This window comes from Malurus melanocephalus, unplaced genomic scaffold (assembly GCF_030028575.1).
Source record: "Malurus melanocephalus ecotype Western Australia unplaced genomic scaffold, MMel_1.1 scaffold_30, whole genome shotgun sequence".
Taxonomy (NCBI): domain Eukaryota; kingdom Metazoa; phylum Chordata; class Aves; order Passeriformes; family Maluridae; genus Malurus; species Malurus melanocephalus.
The window spans coordinates 2,358,664-2,383,006 of NW_026623262.1; the positions used below are offsets into that span (position 1 = coordinate 2,358,664).

General features: G+C 41.6%; 1 protein-coding gene across 1 annotated transcript in view; it reads right to left on the bottom strand.

Moving 5' to 3' along the window:
* LOC130572206 (titin-like) overlaps positions 1 to 24,343 on the bottom strand; it is a 236,009-nt gene that overhangs the window by 28,346 nt on the left and 183,320 nt on the right. Inside the window, exons 250-264 of the mRNA XM_057363729.1 lie at positions 24,009 to 24,308; positions 23,594 to 23,881; positions 23,206 to 23,502; positions 22,814 to 23,116; positions 22,418 to 22,723; positions 21,406 to 21,693; positions 21,012 to 21,302; positions 20,632 to 20,919; positions 19,874 to 20,464; positions 19,676 to 19,780; positions 18,977 to 19,174; positions 18,596 to 18,892; positions 17,890 to 18,477; positions 17,496 to 17,798; positions 274 to 17,379 (exon numbers count right to left, since the gene is read on the bottom strand). Coding sequence (XP_057219712.1) covers positions 274 to 17,379; positions 17,496 to 17,798; positions 17,890 to 18,477; positions 18,596 to 18,892; positions 18,977 to 19,174; positions 19,676 to 19,780; positions 19,874 to 20,464; positions 20,632 to 20,919; positions 21,012 to 21,302; positions 21,406 to 21,693; positions 22,418 to 22,723; positions 22,814 to 23,116; positions 23,206 to 23,502; positions 23,594 to 23,881; positions 24,009 to 24,308 — 21,549 coding nt within the window. The remainder of the gene's footprint in view (positions 1 to 273; positions 17,380 to 17,495; positions 17,799 to 17,889; positions 18,478 to 18,595; positions 18,893 to 18,976; positions 19,175 to 19,675; positions 19,781 to 19,873; positions 20,465 to 20,631; positions 20,920 to 21,011; positions 21,303 to 21,405; positions 21,694 to 22,417; positions 22,724 to 22,813; positions 23,117 to 23,205; positions 23,503 to 23,593; positions 23,882 to 24,008; positions 24,309 to 24,343) is intronic.

Genomic DNA, 24,343 nt, shown 5'->3' on the forward strand with positions numbered 1-24,343 from the left:
ATTAGCAATTACACACAAACAAAATTGGGATCAAGAAAATGTGTTTTTAAACAAATTTGTATATTAGGAATATTTTAAGTAAAATGCAAGCAGAATTTAAAATTCAAGCTATTAATTAGCTCTTTTTCATTCGTAAAACCACAGACATACCTATCAAAAATTACCTATTTTATTGTATGCCGATTTAAAACTTTTGACGTTATTTTTAAGTGAACATTTTAAAACATATATTGTTTCAAGTATTAGCAAACTTTTTTTCATAGTAAAACATACCTGTTATTTTTGTTCCCTCTTTGGTCTCCAAAGGCACTCCAACACCATATTCATTTTCTCCAGATACACGGAAGTAGTAAATTGCACCTTCTTGCAAACCAGTCACTTTGTAGGWCAGGCGATGACAGTTGTTTGTCACAGTGACCCACGCTTTTTTGCTAGCTTCTCGTTTTTCAATTACATAGTTCTTTACAGGTGCTCCACCATCATTTTCAGGAACATCCCAAGATAACACAGCRGATTCTTTAGTTACATCTTTTGTTGCAATATTAGATGGTGGGCCAGGAGTATCAAGAACTTTGACAATTAAAGTCAAGGTGGTAGTGTTCAGGATGTTTTGCAATGTTAATGTGTATTTTCCAGAATCATTTCTTGTTGCTTTTTCAATAGTAAGTGATGTACAATTACTTGAGGTGTCAATGCTTGCACGTGTRCGGAGATCAGTGTCTGCTTTGTTCCACGTTACATTTGGGACTGGTTTGCCTCTGAAAGGAACGGTCATTGTGAATGATCCACCAGCCTTTACAATTAATGTCTTACGCATTTCACTGTCAATATCAAAGGCAGGTTCTTCCTCTCTTTCTTTTGCCACCTGAGGTTCTGAGACATCACTTGGTTCACTGACACCCATCTTGTTAATGGATTTCACTCTAAAAACATACTCAGAGCCTGATGTTAATCCAGTTATGGTATATTCTGTGCCTCTTAAATTCTGAATAGCTGTTGTCCAGTCAGTTTCATCAGTTTTCTTGTATTCAACTGTGTATCCTGTTACTGGAGAACCTCCATCAAACAGTGGCTTTGTCCAACCAATTGTGATATTTGACCTTGTAGAATCCATAATCTTGGGTTTTGATGGAGGCGATGGCAAGAAGATTGGATCTTCTGCCTTAATCAATGGTGTGGTTTCACTTGGGAGACTGAGGCCAGCRGCATTTTCTGCATAAACCCGGAACTCATATTCACATCCCTCACGGAGACCCGATGATTTCACTCTTAAATCATAAACTGGCTTTTTGTTCACACGAATCCATCTTAGGCTGGTTTTCTCGCGCCTTTCAATTACATAGCCAGAGATCTCACTGCCTCCATCAGACTCAGGTCTTGCCCAGCACAGAGTTATTGAATCCTTGCTCACATTGGTGATCTCTAAAGATGTAGGTGGACTTGGAACTGTAAACGGGTCTAGGGCTTTGACAGCAACACTTTCTAGAGGCTCACCAACGCCGTACTTGTTAACTCCCATCACTCTGAAAATATACTCATTACCCTTCAGTAATTTTGTCACTTTACAAGATGTTGTTTTAAGCTCTCCTTCACAAAGTGTCCAGGCAATTCTGCTGGTCTCACGTTTTTCCACAATGTAATAATCAATATCTGCGCCGCCGTTTTCTTGAGGRGGTCCCCATGATAAATGGCACTTCTCAGCAGTAAGGCCGTTTATTTCTAATGGACCTGCAGGTGGGCCAGGTCTGTCAAGTACTTTGCAATTAACTGCCAAAGATTTTGTTCCTGCAACATTCTGTAATGTTAGTACATACTGTCCTGAGTCACGTCGGATACAGTCCTTAATGGTTATTGCAGTAGTGAAATCTGTTGAGACTATTTCAATTCTGGCTTTTCCTTCAAGCTCCTTGCCTTCCTTTGTCCATGAAACCACTGGTATTGGCCGTCCTGCAATATCAGCATTGACTTTGAACACTTCTCCAGCTTTCACAACTACAACATCCCTGAATTTGGCATCCATCATAATTCTTGGAGCCTCTACATCATCTTTTACAGTAACAGGTCCAGTTGATTCAGACGGCTGACTGAAGAGTCCAGCAGCATTCTTTGCAATCACATGGAATTCATAACGCTGGTCTTCTGTAAGTCCACCTACATCAAAGTATGTTTCTTGCACATTGGTAAAATTACATTTTAGCCAACGACCATCTGGGAGTTCTCTGCGTTCAATAATATATCCCGTAACTTTAGCTCCACCATCGTATTCTGGTTTAGTCCACTTCAGTGAGACAGACGTTCTTGTAATATTAGTAACTTCTGGTTGACCAGGAGGATCACATGGATCTCTTGCAGCAACTGGTTCACACGCTTTACTGCATTTGCCTATTCCAGCAATGTTTTCTGCATACACACGATACTCATACATCAGTCCTTCATCAAGGCCTGTAACTTTCATTTGTGTGTCAGTTATGAGGCTCTTGTTAACTTTTGTCCAAAGAATGCTGCTTCTTTCTTTATGCTCCAAGTGATATCCCAGTACTACGCTACCTCCGTCATTAACTGGTACCTGCCAAGTTACGATCATGAAAGATTTAGTTGCATGTGCCACACGAGGAGTTCCAGGTGGACCTGGAGGTTTAAATGGATACTCTGCCACAACAGAAGGAGAATTAGTGTAAGTGCTTTTCCCGTAGCGGTTTTCTGCACAAACACGGAACTGATATTCAGAGCCAGTGACAAGTYGAGACACTTTAATTGATGTTCTTGCAACTGCTGCAGATACCACCTCCCATGTTGTTGTAGTAGTATCTCTCTTCTCCACAATGTAATTGCTAATATGACATCCACCATCATATGCTGGAGGTTTCCAAGACAGAGTTACACTATCAGCACTAACTTCATCGATTTTAACATCAGTTGGTGGTCCTGGTCTGTCAAGGACAACTACAGTTAAAGAAGCTGTTGTTGATCCAGCAGTATTTGAAAGATGTAATTCGTAAAGTCCCAGATCTTCATATGAAGCTTCCTTGATGGACARTGAAGTTAAAGTCTTTGATGTCTGAACATTTACCCTGGTTGTCTCTTTTAAGGGATTCCCATCCTTCTTCCAGGTAGCAGTGGGAAGAGGTCGCCCTTTGAATGGAATGTCAATCTTAAGATCATCTCCAGCTTTCACGGTGAATGTGTTAAAAAGGAGCTCAACAGATGGCTGGATTTCAATATCTTTTGCAATGACCGGGACWCCAAGTTCTCTTGGATCACTTTTTCCTTTTTCATTAACAGCAATCACTCTGAAACTGTACTCTTCTCCCATACTTAAGCCTGTTACTGTTGCTTCCAACGTTTTCACCTGTGTACATGCACTCCATTTGATACTTCCTTTAGTCTGCATTTCTACTACATAACCAGTAATTTTACTWCCACCATCGCTCTCTGGCTTTTCCCATTTAATTGAAGCAGAATTGCGAGTCACATCAACAAGAACGACCTTTGAAGGTGGAGAAGGTGGTTCAGACACCTTAACTGGATCAGCAGTTTCTGCTGGTAAGCCAGCCCCATATTCATTTACAGCTAGAACACGGAAGAAATAACTACATCCTTCTTGKAGCTGACTAATCTTGAAGGAATTCTTAGTACAGTTGCTTGTAACTGTGGCATATGCCTTTCTTGTGGATTCTCGCTTTTCAACTACATAGTTGGTAATTTTAGCTCCACCATCAATAAGTGGTGGTTCCCAGGCTAACGTTACAAAATCTTTTTTCACTTCTCTGACTGTCAGGTTTACAGGTGCACTAGGTGTATCGAGCACTCTGACATTAACAAAAGCTGATTTTTTGCCACTGTTRTTCTCTAAAGTAAGATTGTATCTACCACTGTCAAATCTATTGACATTGTCAATGACCAGCATCGTGTGGGAACTGGTGACTTCAATCTGAGCTCGCTCAGTAATTGTTCCTTCTGCTTTCTCCCATTTAACTTCAGGTTCTGGTCTTCCTTTGATGGTGACAAACAGGCGTAAAGTACCACTGGCACGTACAGTGACTACTTTTCTGAGATCTGCATCAAGTTCAATTTCAGGAGGTTCGGTCTTTTCCTCTGCTAAGACTGCATCAGGTATAGTCGCAGGCTCTCCTACTCCTTCTGAGTTGATGGCACAGATGCGGAAGTTATACTCCTGGTTCTCTTTTAATTTGGTCACAGTGAACTGTTTTGCTTGTAGGCCTGTTGGTGGGGTGCAGGTAGTCCATTCATCAGCAGCGGCTTCTTTTACTTCTACTACATACCCTTTAACAGGAGCACCACCATCRTAAATGGGCTTGCTCCAGGCAAGGGAAACAGATGACCTGGAAGTATCTGTAACCTTTGGGTTGCTAGGTGGGCCTGGTGGATATAATACATCACAAGCACGATAGAAAATGGATGGCCCACTGGGTTCCCCTACCCCTGCAGCATTTTCAGCAGACACTCTAAATTCATAGAAATGCCCRTCAGTTAGACCTGTTACTCTGAATCGCAAGTCTGTCAGCCGCTTCTTATTGCATTTGGTCCACCGGATACCATCTTTGTCTCGTTTTTCAAGTATGTAACCTTCAATTTCAGCTCCCCCATTGTCTTCTGGGCGACCCCATGTTACCACCATAGAATCTTTTGTGATGGCTGAAACTTCAGGTGTTGAAGGAGGACCAGGGGGTTTGTATGGATTACGAGCCACAACTGGTTCAGATTCCAAGGGCTCTCCAATTCCATACTTATTCACTGCCATTACCCGGAAAATGTATTCATTGCCAGGAAGGAGTTTGGTCACTTTGTGGTTAAGAGCCTGCACATCTGTTGCTACCTGTGTCCATGAAAGCCTGCTTGTCTCTCTCTTCTCAATGATATAATGTGAGATACTAGAACCACCATCATGTGAAGGTGGAGACCACGACAAGTAGCATTTTTCTGCAGTTACTCCTGTAACATTCAAAGGTCCTTCTGGAGGTCCTGGTCTGTCAAGCACTTTTACAGTGATTGGTATAGATTTGGTGCCACCAACATTTTTGAGGTTTAGGGTATAGTGACCTCCATCTATTCTTATACAGTCTTTGACAGTAAGAATTGTTTTCTCAATGGTAGATTTAATTTCCATTCTTGCAGTTGTTTCTTCAAGGTCTTTACCATCTTTTGACCAGGTAACGTCAGGAATAGGTTTGCCATGGATATCAGCTTCAAGAACAAAGGTTTCTCCAGCATGGACAACAATGACATCTCTGTATTTAGGATCCAAGGAAGCTCCTGGTGCTTCAATTTCGTCTCTGGCAGTAATAGGCCCTGTACTTTCAGATGGTTCACTCAAGCAACCTGCTGCATTTCTTGCAATTACTCTGAATTCATATCGCTGGTTCTCAACAAGACCACTTACTGTAAATTCTGTTTCCAACACATTTGTAAAGCTGGCTTTCATCCAGCGACCATCTGGCAGTTCTTTCTTTTCTACAATATAACCAGTTATTTTGCTTCCACCATCATATTCTGGCTTTTTCCATTTCAGTGTGATATTACTTCTTGTAACAACAATGGCCTCTGGGCGGCCAGGTGGGTCACAAGGATCTCGGGCAACATACAGCTCTGATACTTTGCTGACTTTGCCAATGCCAACGATGTTTTCAGCAGAAACTCTGAACTCATATTCAAGACCTTCTTCAAGGCCGTCCGTTTTATATTTGGTGTCCACAATAAGTGACTTGTTCTGTTTTGTCCAAAGAATGCTGTTTTTATCTTTACGCTCAAGATGGTAACCAAGAATTTTGCTTCCTCCATCATTAACTGGTTCATGCCATTGTACAATCATATGGTCCTTGGATGCTGCTGTAACAAATGGGGTTCCAGGTGGTCCAGGCACCTTGTAGGGGTATTGCACGACAATTGGTTTAGAAGCCAAAGGAGAGCTCTTCCCATATCTATTTTCAGCAGAAATCCTGAACTGGTACTCAGAACCCGTTTTAAGCTTTGTGGCTTTGATAGTTGTTCTTGCAACAGTTGCTGACACAATGTTCCATGTGGTAGTGCTTGTGTCACGCTTTTCTACTATATAGTTGCTTATCTGACAACCACCAGTATAATCAGGTGGATCCCATGATAAAACAACGAAGTCCGCGCTAACTTCATCAAAGCGGACAGGTCCTCGTGGTGGGCCAGGCTTTTCCAGTACAATTATGCTCAGGTTCTCTGTTGCTGTACCTGCTGTGTTTGTTGCTGTTACTGTATATTTACCAAAGTCTTCCTTGTTGCTTTCTTTAATATGTAAAATAGTTGATGTTGTTGTATTCTCAATATTTAATCTGGTTGTCTGTTTCAGTGGCTGTTCATCTTTTGTCCAAGTAATAGTAGGTTTGGGTCTACCTATGAATGGTACTTCTACCTTCAGATCTTCTCCAGCTTGTATACTGTATGTATTAAACATCAGTTTGAAACTTGGCTCAATAGTCAAGTCTTTAGCTATCACAGGAATTCCAAGTGCTCTGGGATCACTTTTTCCTTTTTCATTGTAGGCAATCACACGGAATTGATATTCCTGTCCTGGACTCAAACCGGACACCTCTGCATTACATGTTTTACTCTCACTAACAACACTCCATTTTTCTGTTCCTTTAGGCAACATTTCAACAAGGTATCCCAAAATTCTGCTACCTCCATCATGTTCAGGTTTTTCCCACATAAGTGATGCACTTCTCTGGGTCACATCAGTGAGTGTTACTTTCCCAGGAGGCAGAGGTGGCTCTGAGGCTTTGACAGCATCCTTGGTTTCAACTGGAACACCAATTCCATACTCATTTTCAGCCATAACCCTGAAGTAATAAATTGCTCCTTCTGTAAGATTTTCAACTTTAAAACTTGTCTTGGCACACTTAGTGCTTACATTTGCAAATGCCTTCCTGGTTGACTCACGCTTGTCTATTACRTAATTCTTTACCTTTGCACCACCATCAATAATTGGTGGTTCCCAAGATAATACAGCAGAATCCTTCTTTATATCCTTTACCACTAAGTTTTGTGGGGGTCCCGGTGTGTCCAAGACTTTTAYTGTAACAAAAGCAGATTTAGAGCCGCTGCTGTTCTCCAACTTAAGAATATACTTTCCAGCGTCATTTCTATCACAGTTGTCAATTGAAAGTTGTGTGTAGTTTATGCCTTTATCAATCTGAACTTTTTCTGAGAATTCACCTTCTTCTCGGGACCATGTGATGTCAGGTGTTGGTCGTCCCCTGAACGGTATGTGAATCCTAGCAGACCCACCAGCCCTAACMACTATGCCTTTCCTTAGCTCTGAATCTATATCAAGTTCTGGAGCTTCAAGTTTGTCTTCTGGTTTAATCGTACCAGGCACCGATGCAGCCTCTCCCACACCGATCTTGTTGAGAGCACACACTCGTAGTTTGTATTCTTGATGTTCARTTAGCTTTTTGATCTCAAACCGAGTGGCACGTATACCTGTCTGTGGAGTAACAAGTGACCATTCATCTTCATCTGCTTTACAGATTTCTACAAGGTATCCCTGGATTTCACAACCACCATCATAAATAGGTTTACTCCAACCGAGTGTAACTGAACTTTTGGTGGTATCCACAACATGGGCATTTGTGGGTGGGCCAGGCTTGAACATTGGGTCACAAGCTTTAAAGTAGGGAGAAACTTGGCTTGGTTCACCAACTCCAGCAGCRTTTTCAGCAGAAACTCTGAATTCATATTCATGATCCTCCGTCAATCCTGTGACTCTTAATCGCAGATCTGTAATTCGGCGTTTATTGCATTTTATCCATCTGATGCCTGCTCGGTCTCTCTTTTCTACAATATACCCTACAATTTCACTACCTCCATCACTATCTGGCCGGGTCCAGCAGACAGTCATAGAATCCCTTGTGATGTTGGTGATTTCCAATGCCTTTGGCGGTCCAGGAACCACAAATGGATTTCTCATCATTACTGGTGCAGATTCTAATGGCTCACCAACTCCATATTTGTTAACTGCCATGATACGGAAGACATATTCGTTTCCTTCCAAAAGCTTTGTTACTTTCAGCATTGTAGGTATAACCTCTGGAGCAACCACAGTCCATGCCAGGCGACTAGTTTCTCTCTTCTCAACAATGTAATGAGAAATATCACTGCCACCATCGTGAAGAGGAGGACCCCATGCCAATGCACACTTTTCAGCTGTAACTCCTGTCACTTGGACCGGGCCCTCTGGAGGTCCTGGCCTGTCCAAGACTTTTACATTTACTGTAACTGTCTTTGTTCCTGCAACATTAGAGGCTTCTAGAATGTACTGCCCACCATCAACTCTAATAGCATCTTTTACAATTATTAATGCACTGAAATCTGTGTTCTTTATTTCGTATCTAGCAGTGTCCTCAAGCTCTTTATCTCCTTTGTACCACTTAATGGTCGGTAGTGGCTTTCCATGAACATCAGCCTCAAGTCTGAATGTTTCACCAGCATTTACAACAATAGTTTCTCTGTACTTCGGATCCATTGAAATTCGTGGAAGTTCAACTTCATCCCTTGCTGTTATTGGTCCTGTACTGTCAGAAGGTTTGCTTATTGCACCTGCAGCATTCTTTGCAATTACTCTAAATTCATATCTTTGGTCTTCAGTAAGTCCTGTTACAGTGAACTGAGTTTCAATGATGTTTGTGAAGCTAGCTTTCATCCAGCGACCATCTGGTAAGTCACGTTTCTCTACAATGTAACCAGTAACCTTACTTCCACCATCGTATTCTGGTTTGGTCCACTGTAGAGTAATAGCGCTTCTTTTTATTATTATAGCTTCTGGGCAGCCTGGAGGATCACATGGATCACGAGCTACGTAGCACTCAGAAACTTTACTTGTTCTGCCTACACCAACAATATTTTCTGCAGAAACTCTAAACTCATATTCAATTCCTTCTTCAAGGTTATTAGTCTTAAAACTTGTGTCCTGAATAATAGTCTTGTTTACTTTTGTCCACAGAATACTGTTTTTCTCCTTTCTCTCAAGATGGTAGCCCAGCACTTTACTGCCACCATCACTTATTGGTTCATGCCATTGTACGACCATCGAGTCTTTTGTAACTGTTGTCACAAATGGTGTRCCAGGAGGTCCTGGTTCCTTGTAAGGATACTGTGCTACAACTGGCGCAGAATCCAATCCAAAACTCTGCCCATACCTGTTCTCAGCAAATATTCTGAACTGGTATTCTGAACCAGTTTTCAGTTTAGTCACCTTCAGAGTAGTTCTTGCAACAGTAGCTGAAACTGTTTCCCATACAGTGGTTGTTGTATCTCTCTTGTGGACAATGTAGTTGGTGATTTGGCAGCCACCTGTGTATGCTGGGGGATTCCATGACAGCGTAATACTTTCTGCACTTATTTCATCAAACTTCACAGGCCCGACTGGAGGGTCAGGTTTGTCTAGAGTAATAATTTCAACAGAGGCAGACTTTTGCCCAACGACATTAGCCACAGTGATTTCATAAGTGCCACTGTCTTCTTTGCTGGTTTCCTTAAGATTCAATATAGTGAGATCAGTTGAATCGCTAATGTTGACTCTTGTTGTCTGCCTTAATGGCTGGCCATCTTTTACCCAGGTGACAGTTGGTTTAGGTCGACCTGCAATCGGTATTTCTACTTTCAGATCCTGTCCCACCTGAACACTGTAACTGTGGAAAGCGGGTCTTACGTCAGGTTCAATCACCAGGTCTTTGGCAACTATTGGAACTGCGAGTGCTCTAGGATCACTCTTGCCCTTTTCATTTACAGCCATTACTCTAAAAAGATATTCTTCCCCTTGAGTTAGATTAGTAACAACTGCTTCGAGTGTTTTAACACGAGCACACTCTGACCACTTCTCACTACCCTTTGCTTGCATTTCAACAATATACTGTATGATTTTGCTACCACCATCATGTTCGGGTTTCGCCCAGCTTAGTGAGACACTGTTTCTTGTTACATCATCCACTGTTATTTTTCCAGGAGGCTGTGGAACTTCAGCAACTTTAATTGGGTCACTGGTTTCTGCAGGGAGGCCAATTCCATATTCATTCTCAGCAGAGACTCTGAAGAAGTAGTAGCAGCCCTCCTGAAGTTGATCTACTTTCCATGAAGTCTTGTGGCAGTTTGTTACAACAGCTGCATATGCCTTTCTTGTTGCTTCACGCTTTTCAATAATGAAATTCTTTATTTTTGCTCCACCGTCCAAGAGAGGAGGCTCCCATGAAAGTGAAACAGAGTCTTTAGTGACCTCTCTGATTTTCAAATTAACAGGTGCACTTGGGGTATCCAGTACTCTTACACTGACAAAGGCAGACTTCGTTCCACTGCTGTTTTCCAAGGTCAAAGTGTACTTTCCAGAATCAAACCTGTTAACGTTATCTAGAACAAGGGAAGTAAAGCTACTAGTGGTATCAATAACAGCTGCCTCTCTGATATCACCATCCACTTTACCCCATTTTACTTCAGGTGTTGGACGACCTCTGATGGGAACAAAGAGTCTTAAGGAACCTCCTGCTCTCACGTTTACAATCTTCCTTAATTCCATGTCAAGGTCAAGGTCTGGTGCCTCCATCTTTTCTTCCACAATAACAGAACCAGGAACATCTGCATGGTCTCCAACTCCTGCTGCATTAACTGCACATATGCGGAATTTGTATTCATGTTTTTCCACTAATTTTTCTACTTCCAAGTGAGTATTCTTAATTCCAGTTGGAGGGGTACAAATTGCCCATTCTCCATCACTTACGTCACATTTTTCAACAATGTATCCTTGAATTTCAGAGCCACCATCATAGATAGGTTTACCCCATGAAAGAAAAACTGAAGATCTTGTAACATCCGTAACTTTAGGATTGTTGGGTGGACCTGGCTTGTAAATAGGATCACATGCTTTGTAGTAAGCAGAAGGTGGACTTGGTTCACTGAGACCAGCAGCATTTTCAGCCGAAACTCTGTACTCATAATCATGATTTTCTATAAGACCAGTCACTCTGTATCGCAGTTCACTTATCAGGCGTTTGTTACATCTTGTCCAACGAATACCTTCCTTATCTCGTTTTTCAAGGACATAGCCTAGGATTTCACTGCCACCATCTGAGGCTGGCCTTTCCCACACAACAATCATAGAATCCTTGGTAACTGCTGTGACTTCTGGAGCCTTTGGAGGAAGTGGCACTACAAATGGGTTCTTTGCGACTACCGGGTCAGACTCAAGAGGTTCACCAACACCGTATTTATTTACTGCCATGATGCGGAAAACATACTCATTTCCTTCTAGAAGTTTTGTAACTTTGCAATTCAAGGTTTGCACATTTGAGTCAACGATGGTCCACACCAAGCGACTGGTTTCCCGCTTTTCCACAACGTAGTGTGAAATATCACTACCACCATCTTGTAGTGGAGGCTTCCATGACARTGTACATTTTTCAGCTGTAACCCCTGTTATCTCAACAGGTCCTTCTGGTGGCCCAGGTCTRTCAAGAACTTTGACGTTAACAGGAACCTTCTTTTCACCTGCAACGTTCTTTGCCAGTAGTACATACTGCCCACTGTCAACTCTTGTGGCTTCCTTCACATTAAGGCTTGTTGCAAAATCAGTAGTTTTAATTTCCATATGAGCAGTGCTTGTCAGCTCACGATCACCTTTTAACCACTGAATGGAAGGTATTGGCTTGCCATGAACATCAGCATCAAGCTTGAATGACTCGCCAGCATGCACTACAATAGTGTCTCTGAATTTTGGATCCATACTTATTTGAGGTGGTTCTACTTCATCTCTTGCTGTAATTGCCCCTGAGCTCTCAGATGGTTCGCTGAAAACACCTGCAGCATTTCGTGCTRTAACACGAAACTCATATCTCTGGTTTTCAACTAGACCGGTTACTTCAAACTGAGTATCAATGACATTTGTAAAGCTCGCTTTCATCCAACGGCCATCAGGCAATTCCTTCTTTTCAACAACATAGCCTGTGATCTTACTTCCACCATCATATATAGGTTTCTTCCACTGAAGTGTTACTGAGCTTCTTGTGACAATTACAGCTTCTGGGCGGCCTGGAGGGTCACATGGGTCACGTGCAGTATAGCATTCAGAACCTCTACTTGCCTTTCCAATTCCCACTATGTTTTCTGCATAGACTCTGAATTCATATTCAAGACCTTCCTCAAGGCCAGTTGTCTTAAATTTGGTATCTGGAATAGGTGTTTTATTCAGTTTAGCCCACAGAATGCTGTTTCTTTCTTTGCGCTCCAGGTGATACCCAATGATCCTGCTACCGCCATCGTTGACTGGCTCATGCCACTGTACCACCATGCTGTCTTTTGAGACGTTGGTTACAAAAGGAGTTCCAGGTGGACCAGGAACTTTAAATGGGTATTGGGCTACGATTGACTCTGAGGTGAGATAGGTACTCTTGCCATATCTGTTCTCAGCTGCGATTCTGAACTGATATTCACAGCCAGTCTTTAAACGACATGCTTTTATAGTTGTTCTTGCCACAGTAGCTGAGACAATATGCCAAGTCGTGGTGGAAGTGTCTCTTCTCTCTACAATGTAATTATTGATAGAGCTACCACCATCATACTTGGGTGGTTCCCAGGAAATGGTAATACTGTCTGCTGTTACTTCATCTACTTTTACTGGTCCAGTTGGAGGTCCTGGTTTGTCAAGGACAACAATATTTAAGTTCTCAGTTGCTTCGCCAGCAGAGTTTGTAAGTTTAACTAAATATGTTCCCACATCYTCTCTGCATGCTTCTTTTATTGTTAACACTGTGTTGTTTTCTGAGCTTTCTGCATTTACTCTTGTAGTCTGCTTCAGTGCTATATTATCTTTATGCCAAGTCACTGCTGGTTTGGGTCGACCAACAAAAGGAACATCAACCTTTAAGTCCTCTCCTGCTAGAACACTGAAAGTGGTAAATAGCAGTTTGAAAGCTGGTGGGATCACAAGGTCCTTTGCGACAACCGGTATACCCAGCTGGCGAGGATCGCTGATACCTTTCTCGTTCTGAGCTGAAACACGGAAGGTGTATTCTTCACCTTGGATCAATCCCGTGACAGTGGCTTCTGTAACTTTCACTGTAGCACAGGTTGACCACTTTTCACTGCCTTTGCTTTGCATTTCTACAATGTAGCCCAGAATTCTGCTACCACCATCGTGTTCAGGTTTTTCCCAAGATAAGGATACGCTATTTCTTGTCACATCCAACAAAGTTATTTTCCCTGGTGGAAGTGGTCTTTCTGATACCTTTATGGATTCTGAAGTTTCAACTGGAAGGCCTATTCCATATTCATTTTCAGCYAGGACTCTGAAGTAGTAGTTACAGCCTTCTTGCAGTGAATCAACTTTCCAGCTGGTCTTGTGGCAGTTGGCATTAACAGTTGAATAAGCTTTTCTTGTTGATTCACGCTTTTCAACGATGTAATTTTTTATTTTAGAGCCACCATCTATGAGAGGAGGCTCCCATGTGAGTGTAACTGAAGATTTTGTAACTTCTTTTATTTTCAAATCTTGAGGTGCCCCTGGAGTATCAAGAACTCTGACATTCACAAATGCYGACTTACTACCTGAGCTGTTTTCAATTGTCAGCATGTATTTGCCACTATCAAATCTATTCACGTTTTCGACAATAAGTAAAGTATAAGAGCTTGTTGATTCAATGCTYGCTCTATCCAAAGATTCCCCATGTTCTCTTGTCCATTTTACTTCAGGTGCTGGTCTTCCTTTAATTGGGACAAAGAGTCTTAGGGTACAGCAAGCCCTGATAGTTACAACTTTACGTAGCTCTGCATCAAGTTCAATCTCTGGAGGTAGCATTCTTTCTTCAGCTTTTGGAGTGCCAGGAACAAGAGCAGGTTCCCCAAGACCTTCAGAGTTCATAGCATATATCCGTATTTTATACTCTTGATTTTCCTTCAAGTCAGTGATGGTAAAAGAAGTGGCCTTTAGACCCATTGGTGGAGTTACAATCTTCCACTCATCTTCTTCAGGTAGTGCAATCTCAACCATGTAACCTGTGATCTCTGAACCACCATCGTATATTGGTTTGTTCCATGCAATTGTAATCGAAGACTTGCTGCTGTCCAAAACACGAGGATTACCTGGGGGACCAGGCTTAAATACAGTGTCACAGGCTTTATAGAATGGGCTGGTTGGGCTTGGCTCACTGACACCAGCAGCATTTTCYGCCATGACTCTGTACTCATATTCATGGCCTTCAGTCAGTCCAGACACTTTATAACGTAAGTCAGTTACAGGCTTTTTGTTACATTTCACCCACCGCAGACCAGTCCTGTCTCGACGTTCCACAATATAGTTAGTTATTGGACTCCCACCATCAGAATCAGGATGGCCCCAACAGACAACCATAGAATCCTTTGTAATTGCTGTAACTTCAGGTGTTTTAGGTGGATCAGGTGGAACATATGGATTTACTGCAAGAGTGGGCTCTGATTCCAGAGGCTCCCCGACTCCGTATTTGTTAACAGCCATGACTCGGAACACGTACTCATTGCCCTTCAACAGTTTAGTAACCTTCAGTTTAGTCACTGGAACTTCTGTGGCTACAGCTGTCCATGCCAATCTACTTGTTTCACGTTTTTCAACCACATAATGGTCAATCTTTGCTCCTCCATCATCCAGTGGGGGTAGCCATGACAGCACACATTTTTCTGCAGTGACTTCAGACACAGCCAAAGGYCCTTCTGGGGGACCAGGTCTATCAAGAACTTTGACATTGAAGATATGCTTGGCAAAGCCACCAGGGTTTGTTGCAGTAAGTGTATAAGCACCACCATCTCTTCTTGAGGAATCTTTATTGACGAGAATGGTAGAGAAATCTGCTATTTTTATTTCTAATTTTGCTGTGTTTTCAAGTTCTTTTTCTCCCTTCGTCCATGTCATAGTTGGTGGAGGGCGACCTGAAACATCAGCCTCAAGTCTGAAAACTTCACCTGCCTTCAGCACTATGGTGTCCTTGTATTTAGCGTCCACCTTTATCCTTGGTGCTTCAATGTCATCTCTACATGTGATTGCATCTGATGGCTCTGAGGGCTGACTAACAGCTCCACCAGCATTCCTAGCAATCACACGGAATTCATATTCAGCGTCTTCCGTCAAACCACTTACAGTGAATTCAGTCTCTAGGATATTGCTGAAATTAGCCTTCAGCCAACGGCCATTAGGAAGGTCTCTTTTTTCAACAGTGTAGCCAGTTATCTTAAAACCTCCATTATATTCTGGTTTAGTCCACTTCAGTGTAACTGCATGTCTTGTGATGTTCAGAGGTATCGGCTTCCCAGGTGGATCTATTGGGTCCAGGGCAAACACAGGCTCAGATGGCTTGCTTGGCTTACTCTTGCCAGCCAGATTTTCTGCTATAACACGGAATTCATATGCAATGCCATCGGTAAGTCCAGATGATTTAAAGATGTTGCCTGACACCAACATTTTACTTACAGTCTGCCAAACAATGCTGTTTCGCTCCTTTCTTTCAATGTGGTATCCCAGTATTGGGCTTCCACCATCAGTAACTGGCTCATTCCAGCTAATGGTCATGGATTCTTTGGTGACTGCAATCACCTGAGGAGTGCCAGGGGGCCCAGGCACCTTAAATGGGTAGTTGGCAACTACAGACTCTGAAGTGATGGCTGGACCAACTCCATATCTGTTTTGAGCTTTAACKCGGAACTGGTACTCAACTCCGGTGGTGAGACGAGTGGCTTTAAACGTGGTACGTATCACTGTAGTTGCCAATTCAGTCCATGTGGTGCTGTCAGTCTGACGCATTTCTACAATGTAGTTACTTATTGGTACACCACCATCATTCAGAGGAGGCTCCCATGAGAATGTCAGGAAATCACATGAAATTTCATCAAATTTGATTGGTCCAGTAGGCGGTCCAGGAATGTCATGAACCTGAACTGTGATTACCTCACTAACTTCTCCGACAATATTTTTAGCTGACAGTGGATATTGGCCACTATCACTTCGAATACATTCATTGATGGTCAGTATGGTTGCAGTTGCAGTGTTTTCATAATTTACCCTTTGTGTTTGCTTAAGTATCTGGTCTTCTTTCTTCCAAGTCACAGTAGGCCTTGGACGCCCAAGTACAGGGATTTCTATCTTGATATTGTCACCAGCTTTGGCAATGACTGTTTTCTGGTAAAGAGCACGGAGGTCAAACTCTGGTAACATTGTTTGCTCCTTGATAATAACTGGTCTGCTTTCTCTTGGGGCGCTTCTTCCAGCACTGTTAACTGCCATAACCTGGAAAGTATACTCTTCATTTTCAGTGAGATTCTTTACAACACAATCCAGTGTTTTTACAGTGGTAATGTGTGCCCACTGATTGGTTCCTTTTCTCTGTGCTTCAATTACATACCCAGTGATCTTGCTGCCACCATCGTGTTCTGGTTTTGGCCAAGCTAGGCTTACTGAGTTYCGTGTTACATCCATGATATTCAGGCTCTCAGGAGGGGATGGGGCCTCAGAAGCTTTTACTGGTTCTGTAGTTTCAGCTGGCTCGCCAATACCGTACTCATTTTCAGCCAGTACTCTGAAATAGTACTCAGACCCCTCAGCCAAATTAGGAACCTTGAAGGAGCACTTCTGGCAGTTGGTGGTGACTGTTGAATATGCCTTGCGAGTTGATTCACGTTTCTCAACAATGTAGTTGATTATACGTGAACCTCCRTCTACCAGAGGCATATCCCATTGGAGGGTGATGCTGTCTTTGGTTATTTCTCTAGGCTTAAGGTTTATTGGTGGCCCTGGTGTATCCAAGACCTTTACATTTACAAAGCCAGTCTTCTTACCAGCAGCATTTTCAAGAGTCATTACATATTTTCCTGCATCATATCTGGTGCACTCTGTGACAATCAAGAGTGTGAAAGAGTCAGTATTTTCAATACTGGCACGTCCTTTGAGTGAAACATCATCTTTTGTCCATGTAACTTCTGGAGTCGGACGCCCTTTAATTGGTACAAAAATCCGAATAGTTAATCCTGCTCTAACAACAAGCGTTCTTCTTAGCTCAGCATCTAGTTCAAAGTCAGGAATCTCTTCTCGGTCTTTGATTTCCACACTTGGAATTATTGCTGGTTCACCGACGCCTGCAGCATTCATGGCAAAGATTCTGAAATTATACTTGGCCCCTGTCTGCAGATGAGCTACAACAAACTGAGTGATTCTTAAAGCGGTCCCTATGGTGTCTTTCACCCATTCATCTTCTCCTTCTTTCTGATGCTCTACTATATAGCCAGTGATGTCAAGACCACCATCATAGTGAGGCTTGCCCCAGGCTAAAGATGCACTTGTCTTTGTGGTATCAGTCACTCTTGGATTTGAAGGTGGACCTGGTGGGTCTGAAAAGCAAATAAGAGGTAAAACATTACATTACAGCAAAAGTCATTCTTATGCTCTCTGAATGTTCTCYCTGCCCATCCCACCCACCCCTAAATAGGAAAAACATGATACTGACATGCAACATCTTTGCAAAGGACTGAGTTTGAAGTGTCGCTCGGTGGTCCGACTCCAGCTCTATTTTCTGCACTGACACGGAATTCATATTCGTTTCCTTCCAGAAGACCAGTTACTTTGCATCTAAGATCTGAAACTGGTTTCTTTGTTGCTCTAACCCATCTTAAACCTTTCTTTTCTCTTCGCTCCACATGGTAACCTGTGATTTCACTTCCRCCATCATCAGCTGGCCTTTTCCAGGTAACTGTGACAGTATTTTTAGTCACATTTGTTACTTCTGGTTTTCCAGGAGGGCCTGGAGGACCTGTTCAGGAAGAAAATAATAGTTAAACCAAAACTCAAGCCTTCAGAAATTAATAAAACTACACTGGAATCTCTTAGCTTGTTCTCCTTACCAAATCTATCCACCATTTTAACTGGTTCCGACTGTGTTGGTTCACCCTTTCCATACTGATTTACTGCTGAGACACGGAAAACATATTCATTTCCTTGAATGAGCTTGCTAACAACATGCCTGCAGCTCTCAATGTTTTCAGCAACCAATGTCCAGAGCAGTCTACTAGTTTCTCTCTTTTCAAGAACATATGATTTGACTGGTGATCCACCATCTTCTGCAGGAGGTGTCCATGTAAGAGTCGCTTTTTCTGCTGAAACATTGCTGATYTCGATAGGTCCTGGAGGTCCTGGAATATCTAAAACTTTCACATGTACACTCTCCTGCTTAGTGCCAAAAGGATTGGTTGCAGTGATTGTGTATTCTCCAGAATCTTTTCTGGCTGCATATTTGACGCTTAGAGTAGAAGAAGTTGGTTTGGTTTCAATGTGCACAAGCTCCGAAGGTCTAAAATCTTTCCCTGCTTTTGACCATGCTGAAGTTGGAGGTGGTTTGCCACGGATACTAATAGCAGACAGGGTGATGGTTTCTCCTGCTTTTACTGTTAAACCTTCCTTCAAAGTAGGATCCAGAACAATGCTTGGTGCCTCTGTCAAAACAAAGAAAAAATCTTGATTGTTAGAACAAGAACATAGGGATAAGAAACAAAAGAGATTTGGTATTAKTTATTCAAGCACAATTCTATCTTTTCAGTGCCATCTACATACCATACTCATCCTTGCATATTATGGTTCCTGTTGATTCAGATGGAGGACTGATAGCTCCAGCAGTGTTCTTTGCTCTAATTCTGAACTCGTATTTGGAGCCTTCAATAAGGTCAGTTACAGTAAATGCRCAGTCTGGAACATTCACGTGATTAGCTTTCATCCAAGTCTTTTTGGGCAAATCRCGCTTTTCAACAATATAGCCAGTCAATTTATGTCCACCATCATATTTTGGTTCTGTCCAGATGAGTGTTACTGAATTCCTGGTTACATTGATAACTTCAGGTTTCCCAGGAGGATCTAGAAGAAAAAATAACAAATAGCAGTCAAACAAAAGCTATTTCAAATTTCAGAATGTTCCTTTATATTCTCCTGATGACTTACCAATAGGATCAAGTGCCACAACTGGTTCAGATGGAAGACTTGGTTTACCTACTCCAGCCATATTGATTGCCATTACTCTGAATTCATATTCCAGACCTTCAGTTAACCCTGTCACTCTGAAATCTTTCATTCTTATCGGTGTTTTATTTGCTCTCTTCCACAGAAGACTATTTCTTTCTTTAACTTCAATGTGATAACCTAGAAGATAAACAATGAGATGCAAATATGGGGGGGGGGTGGTTCTAGAAAACTTAATTTCTCACAACATTGTGAAACATCTTAGTGCCTGTACTGTACGTTGCACAYGCATTGTGCAAGAGGAGCGCTGAAAACCAGATTAAGAAATGGATGTGGACGTACATGACAGGTGTACCTAATTGCAACAATGAGATGTTTGTAAATGCAAATTGCTAATTTTATAGACCCAAGTATTGTCACCTACAGGTCAGTTTGGTTTTATTTCTTTAGATATTTTGGCTCTGAGCAAAGATACTGTTTCTCAGTGAGTATTTYCCCAATATTTGAGTTATTTATTTTWARAAATAGGRCATAAACCAGTGAAATCAGTYAATMAATCAATCRATCAATCAAGCACTCACTCAATTTAGTACATGAACACTGTTACTTCTGTCTTACTTTTTGACAGAGAGAAAGAACTGTCAAGAACTGAAATAGCAGGAAGGTTTTTGGGGGACATACCTGTGATTGGTGAACCTCCAGTTCTTCTGGGATCAGTCCAAGTTAAAGCTACAGACTCATGCCGAACAGCAACAATATTKGGAGGTGGAGGAGCATCTGGGACATCTGAATAACATTGAAAAAATGCAGTAATGTTGAAAATTATTATCACCCCTAAAATGAATTTTTTAGATTCCAAAAATTACAATGAATACTTACCAAATGGATGTTTTGCAATGACAGGTTCTGATTTAAGACCTTCCCCTACTCCATATTTATTTTCAGCCCTGATCCTGAATGTGTATTCATTTCCTTCATGAAGTCTCGTCACTCTAAATGTGGTTTTCTGGACTGCAGAGGCACAAGTCACCCACTTATTGTGTACATTATCTCTCTTCTCTAGAACATAGTTAGTGATTTCTGAACCACCATCATCTTTTGGAGGGCCCCACTTTAAGGTCATGGCGTCAGCTGTGACTTCTTCGAATTTCACYGGACCTGTTGGTATGCCAGGTTTGCCAACAACTTTCACAAAAATTGTGCCTTCCTTGCTGCCAGCAATATTCCTCAGAGTTATWGTGTATTTTCCAGCATCAGCTTTCTGGCAGTCATGCACTACAAGAGTGGTGTTAACTGCTGTAGATTCAAATGCGACTCTTCCACTCTCAGTAATGGCCTGGTCTTCATCCTTCTTCCAAGTTACAGTTGGGACAGGCTTGCCTTTCATAGGGATTTTGAGACGGAAATTGCTACCCTCTTTAGCTGTATAGCACAAATCAGGTAGATCTCTTAAGTCAAGCTCAGGTGCCGCTGTAAAAAATGAAGGAAACCAGTTATTCCACTATGCATAAGCTCTGTGGTAAAATTAAGATGCTGTTTTCAAGGTGTCTTATTCGTATGCACACATAGTAATGGTAGTATGCATAAAATATAATTTGGGTAAGTAAAGCATTAGAATTAAYGATCTTGCTTCTCACCAACATCATCTCTTGCTACAATTGTGATCTCTGATGGAGTTCCATATCCAGCATCATTTTGGGCCCTCACTCTAAAAGTGTATTCTTGTCCTTCTTTTAAGTCTCTCATTGAAAAATGGAGGTTCTTTCCRCGCATGACTTCTTGCCATTTATCTTCACCAATAAGGACCTCAACAATATATGCAGAAATACGGCTTCCACCATCACTGATAGGCTTCTTCCATACCAAACTGCATGAGGATTTTGTTACAGCTGAAGCTTTTAGATCCACAACTGGCCCAGGTGTTTCTAGAAGGAAGGAAAGCATCATAAGTATAATTTCAAATGGAAAAAAATTATTTGAATTTAAAAAACAGGTAAAAAGGATTCATTTTGCCTACCAGAAGCTTTGACAGCATCACGAGTTTCACAAGGATCACCAATACCATATTCATTTTCAGCAAAAACTCTGAAGAAGTAAGATTTGCCTTCTTCTAAGTTACTAATCCTGTAGCTTGTCTTTGGACATTCTGTTGTTACTGTGGACCATGATTTTCTTTCTGCATCACGTTTTTCAACAACATAATTGGTGATTGGACTGCCCCCATCTACCAGAGGAGGTTCCCATGTAATGTAGGCAGAATCTTTAGATGCTTCCTTTACAATCAGGTTAATGGGTGGGCCTGGAGTATCTGGATAAATACAACACCACCACATTTGACTTAGTAACAAAATCTAAAAAATCAGTTGAAAAGTTAACAAATATATTATAATGGGGAAAGCCCTGAGACTTACCAAGTACTTTTACAACAATAGTGTATGACTTTTGGCCGCAGCTGTTCTCAAGACTGAGGACGTATTTTCCAGCATCATATTTATTTACATTTTCACAACGCAGGAAGGTATCAAAATCRGTTGACTTGATGTCTAATCCTTGTCTGTCTCTTAGGTTGGCACCCACTTTAGACCATGAAATCTTAGGAGGTGGACGTCCTCTTACWGGCACGTAAAGTCTCATTGTGACTCCAGCACGCAACACAAGGACTTTCCTTAGTTCTGCATCAAGTTCTCCTTCAGGTGGAACTRTGTTTAACAGAAAAAAATATGTAATTAAAGCGTCATCTTTAATTATGTAATTAAATTGTCAACTTTGCATGCCTGTGATGATGCTAGTAAGTGTCCTGACTCCTGTTTGAAGATAATTTGCAACTGCCATTTTTTTGCATTGATTTCACCTTCTTTTTTCCTCCCTTTTCCACCATTTAGGTTATAAAGTTTCTCTAGAATTCAAAGGAGTCTCAGAGCTTCCTGGACTCTACTGCTTTTCTTGAACTAAGACAGTTTTGTGAAGCAATGCTTTTGTACGTATAGCAAAATGCATACAAAAGCAAGCACATCTCTTAAGGAGTAAGTGTCATACAATCAAAGGGTGTCACACATCTGCTTAGAATAGTAATCTTGGCTTCAAATTGTTTAGAAGATATGAAGATTACTGAAAGTTTTAAGAAAGATGAGAGATCTGAGAATTCTAATTTTAGGATTAGAAAAAGAAAAAAATATTGAAGATTAAAGAGGAGGCAGAAGGCTACAAAGCATACACATGAAAAAAGCAGACACCAGCTAAATTCTACTCTGTTCCTTACTGCTCTGTTTTCTTCCATATTGGCTACTCTTAGCCCACATTTTTTGAGTAAAAACTTATTCCAAATTAATCTGCACCTGAGACCTGTGACAAAGTGTGTCTTTGAAGCTCATCCCATTAATTAAAGCAAAAGTCAAYAAGGCAATTTGTTTTCAGTGAACATACTTAAAATGTCTTTGGCAGTGTGTTTATCAGGAACGTCACTTGGATCACTGTATCCGATCTTATTGACAGCATAAACACGGAACTGGTACTCTGTATCTTCCATCAGCCCTGTCACCACAAACTGCGTAGCCTGCAAATTCTTGGGTAGATTGCATCTGACCCAGTTGTCTGTGTCAGCTCTTTTGGATTCCACCAGATAACCAATAATAGGGCTTCCTCCATCGAATGCTGGTTTGCTCCATGACAGGCTTATCGAATTACGAGTAGTATCAACCACTTTGGGGAAAGCAGGTGGGCCAGGAGGATCTGGGAGTTAAAATAACATAAAGTTAGCATACCAAATGCTGCATGATAGTATTTGGAAATGATGGAAAGTATCTGAGACTTTTAGCTTACATTGAGGATCACGAGCATACACTGCTTTAGATGGTGCGCTAGGCTTGCCAGGTCCAGCCTTGTTCAATGCTATCACCCGGTACTCATATTCTGTTCCTTCTTGGAGTCCAGTAGCTTTAACRGTTCTTTCAATCACAGGCTTTCTGGTTACTTTTGTCCAGTTAAGAGCCTTAGTTTCACGCTTCTCAAGTATATAACCAGTTATTGGGGATCCACCATCACTAGCTGGTGGCTTCCAGCTAACAGTCATAAAGTCTTTCGTTACATTGCTAATTACTGGTGGATCACAAGGTCCGGGTACATCTGTGGAGATTTATTTGAAAATTATGTTCACATTCATAAGTGYAGACAAAAAACCAGTGACTAATGAGATTATTTCACAAAGTGCTTACCATATGGATTCTTAGCAACTGCTGGTTCAGTTAAGATAGGGTCTCCAACACCGTACTTGTTTTCAGCACAAATACGGAATTGATACTCGTGTCCTTCTATCAGTTTCTCCACTGTGCAGCTTGTGATGGGTACATTGGCACTGACTTGGGCCCARTTAGGTCTGCTTGTTTCACGCTTGTCTACAATGTAGTTTGTAATCTCTGAACCTCCATCTTCCAGAGGAGGCTCCCAAGAAAGCATTGCACGATCTGCATACATGTGTTTGATTTTGACCGAGGCTGGTGGGCCAGGCTTATCTACAAAATCAACATCACATTGTCACAGCTCTATCCCTTGCTATTTCATTTAATTATAAGTATATTTATCAATAGACAGTCTTTAGCTTACCAAGTACTTTAAGTCTGATGGTTGCTGACTTTGACCCACTTGCATTTTCGGCAGTAATAGTGTAATCTCCTGTTTGCTTCCTGTTAACACTGAACAACTCAACTGTGGCAAGATTTCTCTTASTGGTGATCTTAACACCTTCAGATGGCTTTAAAACTTCTCCTTCTTTCTTCCAGGTGATTGTTGGCATTGGCTTGCCATACACATTTGCCTCCAGACGCACATTTGTTCCAGCTTTTACTGTAAGCAGTGATTGCATAGACACGTCCAGTTCTATTCTGGGAGGAACTGAAAGGAATGAGACCAAGAGTTAATYAATCTAGTAAGAGATAAATGTCTCATTCTTCACGTGAGTGTTAGTTCCCAACATGCACAGACTCCTACCAGAGCCATCTAATGCTTTTGCATTCCTTACCATTTTCCGGATGAATGGTCACTGGATCAGAAGGTTCTGAAGGTCGGCTAATGTTAACTGCTGTCTTGGCAATTGCTCTAAATTGGTACTGAGCATTTTCTTCCAAACCAGTCACAGTGTACTCTTCTGTGGGTATTTGATGGGGAGTTGTATTGCACCGAACCCACTTATCACCAGGTAATTTGCAAGCTTCCACAAAGTAGCCAATAAGTTTGCTGCCACCATCATGCTTTGGTCTCGTCCACACCAGTGATGCAGTACTCTTAGTGACATCAATAACTTCAGGTTTTCCAGGGGGATCTATGGAAAATAAAAACGTATTATAGTATATTTTT